This window comes from Python bivittatus, unplaced genomic scaffold, assembly GCF_059951505.1.
Source record: "Python bivittatus isolate LINGU-HERP-01145 unplaced genomic scaffold, Pbiv_v1 ctg000980_np1212, whole genome shotgun sequence".
Taxonomy (NCBI): domain Eukaryota; kingdom Metazoa; phylum Chordata; class Lepidosauria; order Squamata; family Pythonidae; genus Python; species Python bivittatus.
In genome coordinates, this window is record NW_028277125.1 from 60,197,074 (window position 1) to 60,215,108 (window position 18,035).

Here is an 18,035-nt window from a genome sequence, read left to right on the forward strand (position 1 = left end):
CCCCTCGGACTTGCGTTTGCCAGTTGCGAACTACATTTCCCAGAAAGCCGCACGCGCCGCCCGGAAATCGAGGCGCGAGGCGAGCCGGGGAGGTGCGGGTGTGGTGGCTTGTGGGATCGTCGTCGTCGGAGGTGGTGGGGGTCCATCATGGCGGCTTCCATTTCGGGCTATACGTTCAGTTCTGTCTGTTACTACAGCGCCAATAGCAGCGCCGATCACGTAAGTATTTTCGTCTGCCAGCGATTTTATCCTCCTCGACTGGGGAAGGGAGAAATTCCCCCCTTTCTGGACGGAGGGAAGGCGCGAGAAAGGGAGCGATCTGCAAGAGGAAATCAGTGTGAGAAAAAGGGAGCGAAAGGTGGAGGAATGGACGGCGAGCCCTGAGGAACCGAGGTGGTGGTGGGGGTAGGAGGAAGAAGGGAGGACACGCGGAAGTAGGGCCGTCGAAAGGGAAAGTGGCTGGAGGGGTGTTTGGAAAGGACCAGGTATTTGGGGGTGGGGTCGCGGAGAGGAGCAGAGCGGAGGTTGCCAATACGGGCCGGCGCTCTCGGTAATGGGGCCACCTGTGGAGCCTTCGGGTGGGGACAGCTGGTAGGGAGGCAGGCTAGTGTAAGCAGGTCCGTGTAATCGACGTTGTGGACAGCATAGGAGTTGCTAGCTCAGCAGGTTTGTATGTGAGAAAGTAGTTCTTACAGCTGCAATATCACTTCAGGTTTGGAAAAGCCCGTTTTCATCAGAGAGAAGGTAGAAACCTAGAAATGACAGTTGGGTTGTATACCTTGATTAATTATGCTTGTATGATAAGGTAGATGTCCCTGTGTGTGTTAGTATGGATGTGTGCTTTAAAACTTAACTGTGAGCATAGACCTGTTGTGGTCAGATGGTGTACTCTTTATGCTTGGGTCCAGCTGGGGCTATTTTCAGGATACTTACTATCTGTGGGATTCGAAGCATTCCAGGTTAGTGAGCGTATTCACTCCATACTAGACTGTTTCAGACAATGCTTGCATTTTTAAAAATATCCTGATACTTTCCATTGTTTTTAAGTGATTCCATTTCTGTTATTAATTGATATCAGAGTTTGTTGTAAGAGTGAGAGTTGTGATAAAAAAACTTGGAGAAATGTGGAAACAGATCAGTAGACCTTTATGTTGGTATTATAACTGCATTTCTTTTAATACCACAGTGAAAGATAATTCAGTATTTTTGCATATATTTTTATGCATATATTCATGAATATATTTTTGCATATATTCATATATAAGGGCAAGCTTTGGATTTTTCTGAATTTCTAATCAAAATTGCTGCCTGAACATATTTCAGTTATATTTGAATCAAAGTAAAATTCTCCAGAAAGAACCAAATCTTCCTTAGGTTTTGATAGTTTTCCAGAATAGATACAGAGAAAGAGATTTATTGCAAAAATTGCCAGATTTTTGCAAGTATGGAAAACTCTAGAGTGGGAAGATGGGTAATTTTGTTACTGATAATTCCAACTTATATTTATATTGAAAGACTTTAGTAAGACTCATGAATACAAACTTTTGGGGAAAGATATGCAAGTAATACATTGCAGCACTATCCTAGACTCAGGATTCTTTACTAGCTTCTCTCTTTAGAACATTAACCATTTGTTGACTACTGTATAGAATTCTAAACAGTATAGCATTAGGTGCTTATTTAGAAAATGCTGGATGTTTTCATCCATCTACCACTGTGATACCCGAATTCGTCATCCATTCTTTGTCAACTGCAGTAAAACCTTAAAAATGTTTTACGTGTATCATAATTCTTTAACCAGTGTGCTTATTCTTTCTGATGTCTTCCATCTCACATGCTTAGAGAAATAGTAACACTTCGTACTATTTTTATACAAACTGGAAAAATGGAACCAACTGTGCTCCCCAGCTCCCACCCAGCCACGCCCAAGTATGAAGATTCTTATTGTGCAGGAACTTTTGTCGCTGATTTTCTTAAATGAAGCAGTTGCTTCACTGTATAAATTTTCTATAATGTTCACAAAAAAAGCACGGGAAATTCTGGGACATCTCTTTCCACACACCAATGTTTGCTCTTTTTGCTATTCTTGAGGATTTTATTTCTAAATTGAGTTGATTCTCTGAACACCAATATATTTACTTGTAAATTTCATCACTTTTCATCAAAGAAATAGAAGTTCTATTTCAGCAGTGCTTGTTTTTAAAAAATACCAGATGTAACTTCGACTAGTATAGAAGTTCTTGCATTTGCAGGCTACATTCCCTGTTATTTTTGCCTGTCAGCTTGGGGTGATTGTAACAAATTGGACTAGTTTTTGAATTTAGGTTCAAATCAGTTGTTGTGACAGATGCACACATACAATTCTCTTTTCCTTGTATTACACTGAAAGTATTGTGGGAAGATGATAGCACTGGTTATAGTTCCTTTATCAGTGTCACACATTAATATGCAGCAAAATGACTGTCATGTAAATTTCCAGCTATCTTCTTACTTTGTTAAACAGGAACTTTAAAAGTAGGGAAAAAAGACAAAAATCAATATGCTTGGTTGCTAGGATATGTGCATACAAACTTCTGGTTTCTAAAATATTTGGTTTGACCTAATTATCTAAATTAAATCAACACATTTAAGATTATAACACATAACCTTTTGGGGAGAATGGTAAGAAGGCAAGTAATTTGTAACTAAAGAGATGACACTAGTACTGTTGCTTGAGGGATCACTACATCTAATCAAAATCTGCAGGGTAATGTTAATGGTAGGTTTGTATTATTTCTAAAGGCAGTCCCTTTATGTTACCATTTAATTACATGATTTATTTCTGCCTCAACCCAGAGGGAACTTAGGCGGGTTACAGATAATAAAAATACAAAACAAAAATAAGCATAATAAACAATACAAGTTATCTGATGCATTAGACTAATAAGGTGTTGATGGCTGTATAACTAATCCTCAAGGACATTCTGAAAAAGCAGTTTTTTGCCAGTTTCTAGAAGGCCATGAAAGTGGGGGCCATACTTAAAAACTATGTTTGAATTTTTCCCTTTGGTATCATGTATGAAATCTTATTTTGTTTCTCTACTGGGTCATAATAAAATATTATAGGGACAGTAAAATATTATATCATCTATAATAATTCAAATTTAAAGAGCCCAGGAAAATGAAGCAGTAGTCAGGCCTATTCTGATTAAATTCTTGAAATAGTTCTCAAATAGTAACATTCAGATTAGCAGTATTAGCTGTGGTAAGCCTCAGTCCTGATCCTCTATTACAGCTGTTAGGAAATAATTTTAGTGTTATCCAAACCCTGATCTGTGGCTAAACTTAATACGGTTAGTCAAAACAATAGTTTTATAAAGTGGAATTTATAAAGTTGACTGGCTTCCTAAAAAGCATAATTAACATTAAGCACAGCTTAGATGTAAAACAAAATAGAATTGCTTGGTGAGTGGGCAGCCATTGAAATTGAATAAATAAATAATACTGTTAACCTGGTTTAGAAATTATATAAATCAGAACCGAAAACCTGAATTACTTCTCATATTTGGATATTTGGGGTTGGGGGAATACATATTAGATTCACTGTGTCTCATGTTTAAAAGCTAAAGTGAACTGTTTCAAAACATTCATTGTTCAGGTTATATGGAAATAATAGACCATCATAATTTTGATACTTAGACTAAATAAATGTTTTTTGTGATAAGGATTAATGTTTTACCTTGTGTAAATGACATTTCAGACTGATATCACCCAACTCATGCATTTTATAATCATAAAGCTCACATGAATACTTACATGTAAAAGAGTACATATACACTTCCATTTCATCCTTATATAATGTAATTCCAAATTGTGGTGAAATCTGAAAAATTTGCATTATATATATATGTGCCATGATAATTAGATTTTGATTGTTTTCCATAGTTACAGCAAGTGGCAGCACTTGGTTGACCTTGTTTGGGCTAGGAATCTAAGCACAGTTTTACTTGGATATTATATGGATGGTAATCACACAAAGTTCCAGGATTGTAGGCTAGACCAGAAACTATAAATAAATAAATAAATAAATAAAACAGAAGAAAGCAATGCGATTGTCTTGTATGTGCCTGTGTATTCACCAGAAGCCACGAATGATTTGAGGGAGCCTTTACCTTTATCATTCCTGTAATTATATCAGAATCTGACAAGTTTTTTGATGAAATTAAAAAAACTGACATGGTGCAAAATTGATACAGATAGTCCCCAGTTTAAGAATGAGTTCCGTTCCCAAGGTCTGTCCTTAAGACAAATTGTATGTAAGCCAGAACAGTATTATTGTATAATGTATAAGTAGTATTGTGTAATTAACTCCAACCATTGTGTATTTAACTCAAATTTTGCTACATTAGGCTCTGTTCTTAACTGTGGGTCATCTGTAAACTGGGTGTCCTTAACCCGGGGACTAACTGTACTGCATTTTTGCTTCTCTATTGATTTATATACAAAGTTCTGTTGGATCATTTTCAAGTTTTGCTCCTATGTTTATGATTCTTTCCATGTAAACACTGTATGAATGCATGATTTACATATACTATTTGTATTGTGTAATATATTATTAGCTCCCTCCTATACCCTCTTTCCCTTGCAGTTTTTTACCATTGTAATGCCTTTCCATCTTACAAATTAACATCAATTACATCCCCATGAAGCTTTGTATAGAAATCATTTACTCCATCTAGTCTCTGTTTAATCACAGTGGTACTGTTGTGTAGTCTGTACATAACTGCAAAACTATAGTGGGCTTTGGACATAGAACACGAATTACAAGTTAGGTGAACATATGAATTCCTCTGGTGTTCATCTCAGAGATGTGTCTTGCTCTGGTTCTGGGGGACTTTTATATCAGTCCATTGTCACTGACAAATCACTTCCTCTTGACAGTAGGGTTAACTGGAACTATCAACTTCTGCAGGGAGGAGGGAGTTATTAAGATGTTCTGTCACAGTTGTGTGATGGATCCAACAGCTTCCTGATGGCTTTTGGGAAGTTTCTCAGTGATATGGAGGGTGATTTTGTTGGGTGCCTGGAATATAAAGACAACCAGAGAGTTCCTAAGTAGCCTCTCTGCTCCCTACTAATCCTGAAAAACTCCTTGGTTTATGCAGGAAATGAAGGGGTAAAAGATGCCCATTGGAAAACAAGAAGCTAAGGCAAATAGGAGTCCAGGTGTGAGCTTATTTTGTGGAAATAAAGGTGACAAAACATAATTCTCTGCCATTAACATGTCCGAGATCCTTCTGGAGAAGGGGAAGGAGAAGGATTACAAGTTGGCCAAGTGTTTTGTAGATAACATCACTCACATTTGCTCAGAGTTAGAAGCCAGATGGACATAAATTATTGAGATGATAGAAGTGGCATATTGCGGTATTATCTTGGAGACTTTTGCCCCTGTGGAAGTGGACAGAGTTCCACCCCTTGAAGTTTGGACCCCTGCCCTTCTGGCTAATAAAGGGACCAGTAAAAAGAGTAGAAGTTAGATCAGGGCTGTAGTCAACAGCTTTGGAGTGAAGGGGACATGCCAGAGGCCCTTAAAGAGGCACTGGTTCACCCACTCCTCAAGAGGCTGGGTCTAGATCTAACAAAATTTGACAACTACTGATCTATTCCCTTTCATGAGGCAGAAACCCATGGAACAGTGTAGCAAGGCTTGAAAAGACGTGGTGTGGCATCTTTGTCCTTCTAGATCTCTTGGTGACTTTCAGTACTGTCAACCACAATATCCTTTTGGACCACCTCAAGGGCTGGGAATTCGGGGCATGGTATTACAGTCGTTCTACTCCTAACCTGACCAGGTGGTTCCAGATAGTTGTAGGAAGAGGTCAGACTCACACACCTTTTGGTATGGAATGTCTTTCTCCTATCCTATGTATCTTTAACATGAAACCACTAGGAGAGTCATCTGTCAATTCAGGCTGAGGTATCAATATGCAGAGAACCAGATATGCCTATTTCTATACCCTGGGCCCATTGAACAATGCAGTGGAAGTCATGAGCCAATGCCTGGAAGCTTTTAGGGGCTGGATAAGGAAAACTAGGCTCAGACTCAACCCAAACAAGATGGAGTAGTTGTAGATTTGGATGTCATCTGATTTGAGGATTGCATAATTTTTTAAAACAATTCTTGATGGGGCTGTCCTTCCCCAGAAAGAGCGGGGTCACAATTTTGGAGATTCTCCTAGACTCAGAGCTTTTGCCTGAAGAGAAAGTAGAGGCTTTTCACACAGCTTTCAGTATACCAGTTGCAACCTTATGTCAATGGTCCCTCATGCCGTTGTCATCAGTTGATTAGATTAATGTAAGTCAATATGTGTCTGCTCTTGAAGACCACCTGGAAACTTAAATTACTGTAGTCCAGAATGCAGTGGCATGCATGCTCAGTGGTTAGTCATAACTGCCACATTTTACCTCTGCTGCAGGGGCTCTGCTGATCACCAGTAGGTTTCCAAGTGCAGTTCAAATCTTAGTCATTCACTTTTTATTTATGTGCCATCATGCACATAATCAGTATCGATTCTACATAGATTTTTATGTCCATCTGGCTTCCAATCCTGAGCAAATGTGAGTGATGTTATCTACAAAACACTTGGCCAGGTAATTACAACTACATAGATATTTTTTCCCAGGATGTTCTGTCCCCATTCTGGTTCTTCAGATGATGCCTTTTCCATTGTCATTAAAGTGATTGCTTGTCTCCAGCATAGTCCTATATTGCTGTTGCCGAATAAATTCCTGCTTGCTTTAGGTGAGTCTGTATGGCTCAGGGCCTGGATATCTTAGGGACTGCCTTTCCCCAACAGTTTCTGCCTGTCCAAACGAGTAAGGAATGCCTGCTATGAGTCCTCATCTACCAGAAGGTACGGCAGGAGGGGCCCAACAGCGGGTGGTCTTTGTAGTAGCGTTCTTCTTTGGGAATACACTGTCCCCTCCTACCCTCATGGCCTTCTGGAAGCAGGTGAACACATGGGTTTCCTTCAGGGATTAATTATAAGCATCATAATCATCTTTAATAAAGTTAACATTACTTTTAGCATTAATTTAAATGGAAACTTGATTGCTATGTTAATTATTATATTGACATATTATGATTTAGATGTAAGTGCTGTAAGTTGCTTAGAGTCCTTAGGGTTTCAGGTGATAGACAAATTCCATAATAATAATAAATAATTTTCCTATATTATATATAAACTTTTATGTGCCATGTTTTATGCTCAAGAAAGGAGTGCAGTATAGTGCTTTATGAATGAATGAATAAATGAATATTTCTTATAGTCAAAGGTCAGAGATAGAAGATACAACTGAAACAACTAAAAAATTAAAAATAAAAAGTAATACAAATAATTGTAACAGTTGATATAAAAATATATTACAACTATGGGAGAGCTTTCATTAATTGATATCTGAATTTCACAGCTGCTGCACAATATTTTGCTACAGTCTGAGTTATGAACAATTTACAATCTGAAAAAAAGGAGGAACATACAAGTATTGTCAAATCACCCAGGGTAAAAGACACAGGATATAGGCATTATGAATATCTCTATAGATGGTACAGTAAAATAACATGTGGGACTGTCTCAACATCTCCAGTTCCACATGGGCAAACACATTTCTCAAATGGGATTTTGGAATATCTTCCCTGTAGTAATACTAAAGGCAAAATATTATGCTTTGCCCAGAAGAAAGCTTTCCTTAATTCGGGGAACATCAGTAAAGAGAAATAATTGGCTGTATGAAATGAATATATGCTCAGATTGCTTTCAGTCTAGATTACTACAAAAGGTTAATTACTAGGTTGATAAGGGCATATAATCAAACCATGTTTCACATTAACTATGATGTGCAAACATAGAATGGCATGTGTGCATGGGTGTCTGCAGTGCGGGCAAGAGAAGGGAAATGATTGTAATCATGCAAATACAGTGCATTCGGAAAGTATTCAGACCCCCTTCACTTTTTTCAATTTTGTTATGTTGCAGCCTGATACTACAATTGTTCAAATTCATTTTTTTTCTCATTAATCTACACTCAGTACCCCATAATGACAAAGTGAAAACAGAATTTTAGAAATGTCTGTAAATTTATTAAAAAGGAAAAACTGAAATATCACATTGGCATAAGTATTCAGACCCTTTGCAACAACACTTGAAATTTAGCTCAGGTGCCTCCCATTTCTCTTGATTGTTGCTGAGCTATTTCTACACCTTGATTGGAGTCCACCAATAATCAAATTAAATTGATTGGACCTGATTTGGAAAGGCACACACCTCCCTATAGAAGGCCTCACAGCTGACAATGCATACTGTATCAGAGCAAAAGCCATGAGGTCAAAGGAACTGCCTGCAGAGCTCAGAGACAGGATTATTGCAAGGCACAGATCTGGGGAAGGCTACAAAAAAATTCCTGCTGCACTGAAGGTTCCCAAGAGCACAGTGGCCTCCATAATTCTCAAATGGAAGACGTTTGGCACAACCAGGACTCTTCCAAGAGCTGGTTGCCCAGCCAAACTGAGCAATCGGGAGAAGAGCCTTAGTAAGAATGGTGACCAAGAACCCGATGGTCATTCTGACTGAGCTCCAGAGATCCTGTGTGGAAATGGGACAAAGTTCCAGAAGGACAACCATCACTGCAGCCCTCCACCGATCTGGGCTTTCTGGCAGAGTGGCTAGACAGAAGCCTCTCCTCAGTGCAAAACACATGAAAGCCCACTTGGAGTTTGCAAAAAAGCACCTGAAGGACTCTCAGACTGTGAGGAACAAGATTCTCTGGTCTGATGAAACCAAGATTGAACTGTTTGGCCTCAATTCTAAATGTTATGTCTGGAGGAAACCAGGCACCACTCATCACCTGCCCAATACCATCCCAACAGTGAAGCATGGTGGTGGCAGCATCATGCTGTAGGGGTGTTTTTCAGCAGCAGGGACTGGAAGACTGGTCAGGGTTGAGGGAAAGCTGAATGGAGCAAAGGACAGAGATCTCCTCAATGAAAACCTGTTCCACAGCGCTCAGGACCTCAGACTGGGCTGAAGGTTCACCTTCCAACATGACAACGATCCTAAGCACTCAGCCAAGACAACACAGGAATGGCTTAGGGACAACTCTGTGAATGTCCTAGAGTGGCCCAGCCAGAGCCCTGACTTGAACCCTATTGAACATCTCTGGAGAGTCCTGGCAATGGCTGTCCACCGACAGTCCCCATCCAACCTTATTGAGCTTGAGAGGTTTTGCAAAGAAGAATAGCAGAAAATCCCCCAATCCAGGTGTGCAAAGCTTTCCACATCATACCAAAAAAGACTCAAGGCTGTAACTGCTGCCAAAGGTGCTTCAACAAAGTACTGAGTAAAGGGTCTGAATACTTATGCCAATGTGATATTTCAGTTTTTCCTTTTTAATAAATTTACAGACATTTCTAAAATTCTGTTTTCACTTTGTCATTATGGGGTACTAAGTGTAGATTAATGAGAAAAAAATGGATTTGAACGATTGTAGTAGCCGGCTGCAACATAACAAAATTGAAAAAAGTGAAGGGGGTCTGAATACTTTCCAAATGCACTGTAATACCATTTATTTAATTGTATCAGATGTGTCATCACATAATTATGTCATTGTATTGCTATCATGGCTTGTTACAGATGCCTCTGTATATGTAATTTCCCTCATTTTTTGTGACAGCCCCTAGATGCTTTCCCAAACTACTGTTTCTGAAGGAGTGATCCACAACATGGTTTGTTAAAATTCTAATGAAATATTTAATTTCAAATCTTTGTTTGTTCCAAATATCTGCAATACCTATTGCAAATCTCAGTATAAAACAGTTGTGAGAATATAAGCACGGTACAAATTGGAACTGACATAAGCATTGGCTTAGTCTTAAACTTTAGGATGTAACTCACTCACATTGTTGATGAAGACAATTCCATTGAGAAAAAAGCTATGGGAGAAGAATGATAATTCTGCTTGAAGCAAAACTACACACTGATGAATGATATTTTCTGTACTCCACTTGAGAAAAATACTAGGTGACCGCAGAAAGAAATTATGTTTATCCTCTGGAGAGTTGCAGGTTACAATTTAGCTATATTGTTTAGAAGCCTCACCTGCACACTTTGTATTGTACTGCTGCTGGAAGAATACAGTTTTATTCTTGGTTTGCTGGAAAGGAAAGGTTTGTCAATGCAGGTAGTTTTGGATAAGGCAAAATATAGTGAGCAATGATTCAAATAGGTCAAATTAGCTATTAAAACAGCAAAGGTGAGAATTCATTGTCATACGCAGATAATGGCAAAGTATATTTTCACAATTATTATGCCTCTGTGTTGCTGTTCCATGTAACTTTTCTGAGAGACTCAGGTTCTTCTCCAGCTTGGCCCTATGAATGCTTTCGATTTTTAAAAAATAATATTTTAAAATATTTTAAAATAATATTAATAGCATTAATAGCAACATACAAAAAAGACAACAGAACAATTATTTGCAAAACCTCTTTCTTCCCCCCCCCATATGTAGTGGTTTTGCAATTAATTAAAAAAATAGATACATTATGGTGATTAAAATGAACTGTGACAAAAAAGAAAAATAACGAAAAGGAGAAATGATCCATATAATATCAATATAAAATTAATTAAATCCTTTAGCTTATCTTTAGATCTAGATTATTTGGAAACATATTGCTTCATGTCATTTTTAAAACAGGACAAATCTCTGATCAAGTGTTATAGTTTGGATCCATTCCTTAACATCAGGATTCTTTCCATTTACATAAAATTATCCTCTTTGCAATGCCTCAGGCTCAATAGAGCCAAAGCTCTTCATGAGATGACATATTCCATGTTTTAGGAATATAGTTGAACATCATGTTAAAGTTCATAACTATAATATTTCTTTCTAAAATTCTGTAATTATTTTTATAGTTCCGATATTCCACTTATCAAATGAACATATATCCTTGCAGTATCAAATATTCTTTCTACCTTTGCAGGTGGGTTATTTATTTGTTTGTTTGTTTGTTTGGCTTCAGTACAGCCACATCATAAACACCAGTGCTATGTGCCTCTACTATTCCCCAATAGCTTTTTGAATATCGTCCTACCTAGAGTGCTCATCTACCAGTAGCATGTTGACATTGTTCTGGTTGTATCAAATCTTTTGACCAATACAAGGCAACAATTATGAAGGGGCCTACATGGTTCTGTTTTAATATGTCAGTTTGGCTTGTATTCTGATGTAGAAATGCATCATTTTGAAACAAGTCACAAAATCCCGTTATTCTTTATATTTTTTCTTAAATGTGCAATGGTTAAGGCATTTGTTACTTTTAAAAAGTAAAGTTTGTGTGTGGATATATGTAAATGGTATCAGTCTTTTATGGAACATCAATTCATTTGATGGAATTTTAGGAAACTGTCTGACAAGTTATTCATGATTATTGTAGCATGCCAACACCTTGGTTTATTCATATAACCAATTATATTTGATACTGTAAACTGTCATAATTGTCATCTGACAAATATGAACTTTGATGAGGAACTCAAATATAAGTGAATCTGTCACTACAGTGACTTGATTAAGTTGCATTTCAGTTTGTCTCTTAAGTACCATTCCATCACAGCAGATGGTTGTATCTAGCTGGATTATGACTGATCACAAAAAAGCTCAACAGAGTCAGGCCTGGTTAAAATTTAGATGCGAGACCAACAGAAAATAAGAATAGGCTGAATCTTAAAAGAAGTCAGTGGCAAATCACATGAATATTCTTGTGTAGTCATCAGGAGTTAAGGTCAGTGTGAGGGAATTGTATTCTATATTTTTTAAGTACCATTCCAGGGTTCTAAATAGCACTTGTTGACCTTCCTGCTGTCCTGACTTTCTGCTTGGATGAAGTTCCATAAGAATTGGTTCAGTTTATAATTTGAAACAAAAGGGAAGATATATTTAGAAAAAAACGTTATTTTGTTTATTTGAAACGTTAATCGCTGCTATTCTTCACAGAAGAAATTATATCTTTTTCTTTTTGCCTTTTTATTTGTACAAATAGTACCATATCAAAATACTGGAGATAAAAAGAACCAAGTAATAAAAGAAGACGCAGAATGCAAACATTAAAATCATGAGATGCAATGATTTTAATCTTTTATATTCAGTACTTCTATCCAGAAATGACATTTGTATAGATATACGTGGACTATTTGAGACTATTTTTATATATATAATTAAAATAGAGAACAAATGTGAAAACACATCAATCATTAATTAAGGAGTTCTTCCAAGACACTTTCAGCTGGTGGTATTCTCCACACTTTTAAACAACATGGATCCAGAGAAAGATGCACTTTGGTTTACCATTGTTTTCATTAGTAAGTTTAGTAGTTAACAGATTTCCTTCGTTGTTAATGTTTTACATTTCTTAGAAAATATGAGCAGTGAACTTGCAGTTGAGTAGTTTTTCCAGTTTCCTGAAAAACATTTGACCAAACTGAATAACTAAATGAGCATTGCCGCCTGAGATGGTAATACGTGCCAGTATTATAACTCTTACAGTATAGTTTAAAAGGATTTCACCTATTAAAGTGAGCTTTATATATTTATCAGTAATAACAGATTTGAAATTCTTACTATTAGGAAGAAATAATATTGCCATATCAGTTTGGGAGTGCAATGCTAGCTTAATTTGTCCAGAAGTAAACCAGCAGTAAGTGGTTTATAGAACTTGGCATTTTGTACACATGTATGTCTTAGCTCCATCATGCTTTTGCCTATATTGTATAGTTTGCTTTTTAACTTTTTTTATGGTTACATACGAAGAGAGTACCCCTAACTCCCAAACTTGCTTTTCTGTCTATGTAGATTTTTCTTTATTTTAAGTGTAATTGGGGCCATTAAATTCCACATGGGTGGTTAGCTCCACAAAAACTAATAGTGCAAGTTTTTAAACAATTATTTAATGGATAAAATACATGTGCCTAAACTTTTTTAGATTGAAACAACTCTCTTGGAAACTGTTGGATTCTATCGGGGGCTACATCCAGTGTTATACGACAAGGTTTCATGCATTTCCAAAGTATGCTCAAGGCAGTCCATTAATTTTTCAGACTGTGAGATTTAGAGAATCAGCTCAGTTCACAATTTTTTCATACTTGGATAGACTGAGTTATGTCCATCCCATGGGGAATGGATCTGTGTCTGGAGTGCAGATTTATCCCTCATAACTTTTATATTAATGCATATTGCTCTGTTGTTAAATTTTCTCAATGGCATAAAGATATAGCATTTCTAATTGTGTGAAGTTATAAAAAATGCATAAGGGAAAGAAAAAACAAATGAGTTCAGTTGCTATTTTCCTACCTTTAATCAAAATATTTTTCTTCCTTTTTTACAGGAAGGATTTTTATTAGGAGAGGTAAGACAAGAGGAGACATTCAGTATTAGTGACTCTCAGATCAGCAACACTGAATTTCTGCAAGTAATTGGTAAGTGCTATTAAATTTCTCTCTGACAGTACAATGTAATATTGCATTTATTTAAGATTATACTGTCATAGATTGCATGATTGTTTGTTTATTTGTTCAATTTGTATATCTGCCCATCTCGCATATGCGACTCTAGGCAGCTCCCACAGTAAAAAATTAGATTATGCATTCTTTGATCACAAAGTCAAGTTAATGTGAATCCATGAAGTATTTTGGCAGGAAGCAAGCAGTGCTACTTGATTTATCCTGTTGAATAGAAAGTATATGGTAATAAGTCTCAGGTATTTAATACATGCAAAGTCATGAATATGACTACATATACTTAAATACATGCAACTTTTCCAGGTCAACAGATCCATGGTGCATTGAACACTAATTCTGAAAGTGATTAAGTTGGCTTTTTCTGCAAAAATGGAGGGAGAAATAGGAATGTCAATGCCTCTCTTATCCAACTTTGTTTAAAATTGAGTCAGAATTGTTTGTATTTTGTAAAGGCTTTTACCATATCTTCAGAGACAGACTTGAGAGATGCCAAGTTGAGAGATGTTACAAAGAGGTTTTCAGAGAGTCTGCTCTTGATGGAAGGCTTAGAGATGTAGTATGCTGGCTTACCTCTCTTGATGGAGGAAAGAACAGCTTCACAACAGCAGTGGCTCTTCTGTCTCTACCCACCCCCTTCATCCTCTACTCTGTTTTAAATTTCCTGGCTATTGGCTCTGCATAGTTGGCAGGGCTCAGCAGTTCACATAGTCCTAACAGGCATACCTTCAACTTCAGGTGGTCTTTTGGGGGGATAGTTCTCCCCCATATCTGCCCTTAGTGGGACTGTGGCTCCTAGCACATTTTGAGAGATAATTTGAAAATATTAGGAATTCGGAACCAGTTCCTAAGGCAAATGTGTTGCATTAAAAGTTTGGTAACATATCTATTTTGCTTGATTATCTTTAGAGTAATTTCCTGTTGTATTTCCTCAGTGATCCACTAATTTAAACAATTTGTTGAAGAAACCTCTGTGGGCATGCAATATTAATGAAGTCTTTACTTAATACATTCATTTAAAAAAGTGATTACATCTGCCAATCTTGCAGAGTTGTGTTCATCAGGAGTTATTAATAAATGTTAAATCCTTGTATGTTCTGGGAAAAATGCAGAAGTATTCACTGCTTATATAAATTTGGAAATATTTATGTGGGCTAGGGACATATTGCTTTAACTTAGCTTTCAGAGTCATACAAATACTGTTTTTTTCTTGCAGAAATCCATAATCATGAGCCTTGTTCCAAACTCTTTAGGTAGGTTACTTTTGTCACATACTTTTTTCTCTTTACCGGTTGTAGTTGGGCTAAATCCAACATTAAGAACCAGTATAGCATAATGTTTCAAGCTTCTAAATGGAACTGAGGACACCCAGGTCCTCACTCAACCATGGTATTCAGTAGATGATTTTGGGCCAATCATTAACTCTCAACTCAATCAGTCTGTCAGAGATTCTTTTATGGGGATAAAGTGAAGGAAGATCCAGTATGTATATTGTTTTGAGCCTTTATCAGACAGGTGGGATGTAAATGAAATGTCATAATAATAATGAATATAATAATGAATACAATTACATATGTTAATAGAGACCAGGAGCACTGCCCAGATGCAACCAGTTGTGAGTGCCTTTACATGGAATCGAGTGAGAAAGATAGGCCAGGGTTATTCTTGGTGTATTGACTGCCTAGCTGCCCTGCAAGGGCCTTTCACAAATTCCTGTTGTGAGGAAAACCTTCAAGCCCCACACATATTGTAAAGTTTGCACATGATATGGCTTTTATTTCAGAGCAGATGAGACATGATCTGGAGATGAAAGACTTTAATATTTGTCCTTTGCCATGGTGAAAACACATCCCCATTAAACTGTGCCTCATAGCTACCCTTGACTGCCACACAGATCATGAATCTGCCCCAGAGATAAGAGAGATCCAGATGGACTCCTAAGGGTGCTTGAAGGTTTTCCTCACAACTTGGCAAGCAGTTCTGTTTTGTGACCGATGGAGCTCTTGAAAATGAATACCTTCAGAGTTCTGGATGAGATTCTCCTATGAGACTTCTGTCCAGTTGCTAATCTCAAACAGCTTTTTTTTTTTTTTTTTAAACTGAGGAACTCAGGAAAACAAAGTGATTGAAAAGACCCACAGAGAAGTGGGGGAAGAAAAGTGAATGTGACCAGATATTGGTAAAAACTCACCATTGAGCTTACACAATAGCAATAAGACTGAAGCATCATTTCTTCTCCATGTTAATTGTATTTGCAGAGTTCTGCTTGGCAGCCATGTTCAGTTACCTATACATGTTGGAGAAGGATGGGCTGGGTAAGACCCTGGCAGTTTCACAGAATGGTTGTGCAGGTTTTTGGACAAATAAAGTTGTCCTTATTTGCTCAGGCTGGATGAAAGTTGGATACAATCCAATGTAGTAAGCAGGGCTATATCTTATGATGTCATCTGGATTCTTTTCAGCTTTTTTTTAATTGAGAAAGTGGTGGCAGCTCAGCATTAGATAGTCCCCATGAAATCTGAAGCCCTGCCATCAGAATTCAGACTCTGTCATAAGATGGAAATGACATTGGTTCTCTGGTGGATGACTTTCATCAGGATCTGAATAGAGGACACCTCTCCTGGTTCTGTTAGACCTCTCGGTGGCCTTTAGTACTATTGACCATGGTACCTTACTAGACTGCTTGTGAGGATTGGTAGTCGGAGGTGCTGTTCTGCAGTAGTTACATCTGTGTGAGCAATTTCAGTTTGTAGTTAAGGGGGAAAAGCGCTTAAGGCTTTAGTTATTCCAGCATGCAGTACCTTAGGGCTTAGCCCTTTCTCCCATGCTATTAGCACCTATTAAAATTAAAGAAGATCAAATTAATGACAACAGGTGCAACAAACAGCCTTAGAATTGACAATTAAGATATTGAAGTAGTGGATAGCTTCTGCTTTTTAGGATCAACCATCAACAGTAAAGGAACAAGAGTCAAGAAATAAACCACAAGCACTTGGTAGAGCAGCCATGGGAAAGATATTCAAATGCCATGATGTGTCTATACCTACAAAGATCAGAATTGTGCAAGCCACTGTATTTCCTATGACATTCATGGAAGCGAAAGTTGAACTTTGAAGAAGCGGGATAGGTAGAAGAGTACTGATGCTTTTGAACTTTGATGTTGGAGAAGACTCCTGAGAATACTGTGGACAGCCAAGAAAAGAAACAAATGGATCATTGGACAAGAGTTCTCACTCAAGGCACAAATGACCAGGCTCAAATGATCCTATATTGGACACAACATGTGAAGACCTAATTCTCTGGAGAAGGCTCTAAAGTTGGGAATGGTGGAAGGAAAGAGAAGAAGAGGATGACCAGCAGTAAGGTGGGTGGACTCAATTACAATGGCAATGAATGCATCATTGGAGAACCTGAAAGGCCAGACTAGGGACAGATCATGGAGAAAATCTATGTGGTCGCTAAGAGTCAACAACGACTTGATGGAACATAATCAATTAACACCTATATGGAAAATGTTGAAATCTAGATGAAATGTGACCTCCAGTGGGAGAGGACATCCATAAGTTCAGGTTGACTTGACATCAGTATACTGATGCACTCAGGTGTACTCTGCCACCTCAAACCAAGCTAGAAATACTGTGGAAATATTCAACTGTCTGTCATTTTGGATGAGGCAAAATAAGATCAGATTAAAACCCTCCAGTACTGAGTTGCTGTACAGTAGTAAATATCCAGGAACATCAATTTCAGTAGTTACTCTGGATGGTGACATATTCCCCTTGGTGCATGACTTGGAGTCCACCTAGACTTAATAGCTACTGTTAAATAGCAGATGGAAGCTATGGCTGGAGAGCATTTGCCAGCTTTGGCTGGTAGGCCAGTTATGACTACCTGGACCAGGACTCCTTGGTGTTATGGCTTGATCACCATCCAGCTGGATTATTGTAATGTGCTCTATGTGGGGCAGCCTTTAGAGATGACCCACATGTGGCAATAGGATTTCCCCCACTATTGCACAATGATACCTCCCCTGAACTTACTGTACTGGCTACTAATAAGCTTCCCATCCTCATTCAAAATGCCGGGACCTACAAATATGGCATAGCACCAGGCTATATCACCCTGCCCACCCAATGAGAACATCTTAGCAAGTCCTGTTAAGAGTCCCCCTCTGTCTGAAGGCAGTGGGATATAGTTGAGGTGATAGGCCCCTGCACTTTGAAATTCTTTGTCCACAAAGGTTATTAAAGCCCCTTCTTCATGATGTTTAGAAGATCTCTCTGTCATAGCACCTGCCCTCTGGAATACCATCCCCCCTGAGATATGTCAAGCCCCCATCCTGGCTTCAAAGAGCTCTGAAACGCAGGCTGTTTCCCCAAGCCTTGGGTTGAGCAGGTAGCAGGTTCTGTGTGCTTGATTCTCTTTAATGGTTATTTTTCTTCCACTGTTTGAGGTTTTTTTAAACTGTATTGTATGAGTTTTTCTTGTATGCCA

General features: G+C 37.9%; 1 protein-coding gene across 1 annotated transcript in view; it reads left to right on the forward strand.

The window, feature by feature from the left end:
* The first annotated feature begins 91 nt into the window (after nt 1-91).
* ABRAXAS2 (abraxas 2, BRISC complex subunit) overlaps nt 92-18,035 on the forward strand; it is a 40,891-nt gene continuing 22,947 nt past the window's right edge. The window contains exons 1-3 of the mRNA XM_007431022.4: nt 92-219; nt 13,412-13,502; nt 14,758-14,794. Coding sequence (XP_007431084.1) covers nt 148-219; nt 13,412-13,502; nt 14,758-14,794 — 200 coding nt within the window. The 5' untranslated portion in view covers nt 92-147. The remainder of the gene's footprint in view (nt 220-13,411; nt 13,503-14,757; nt 14,795-18,035) is intronic.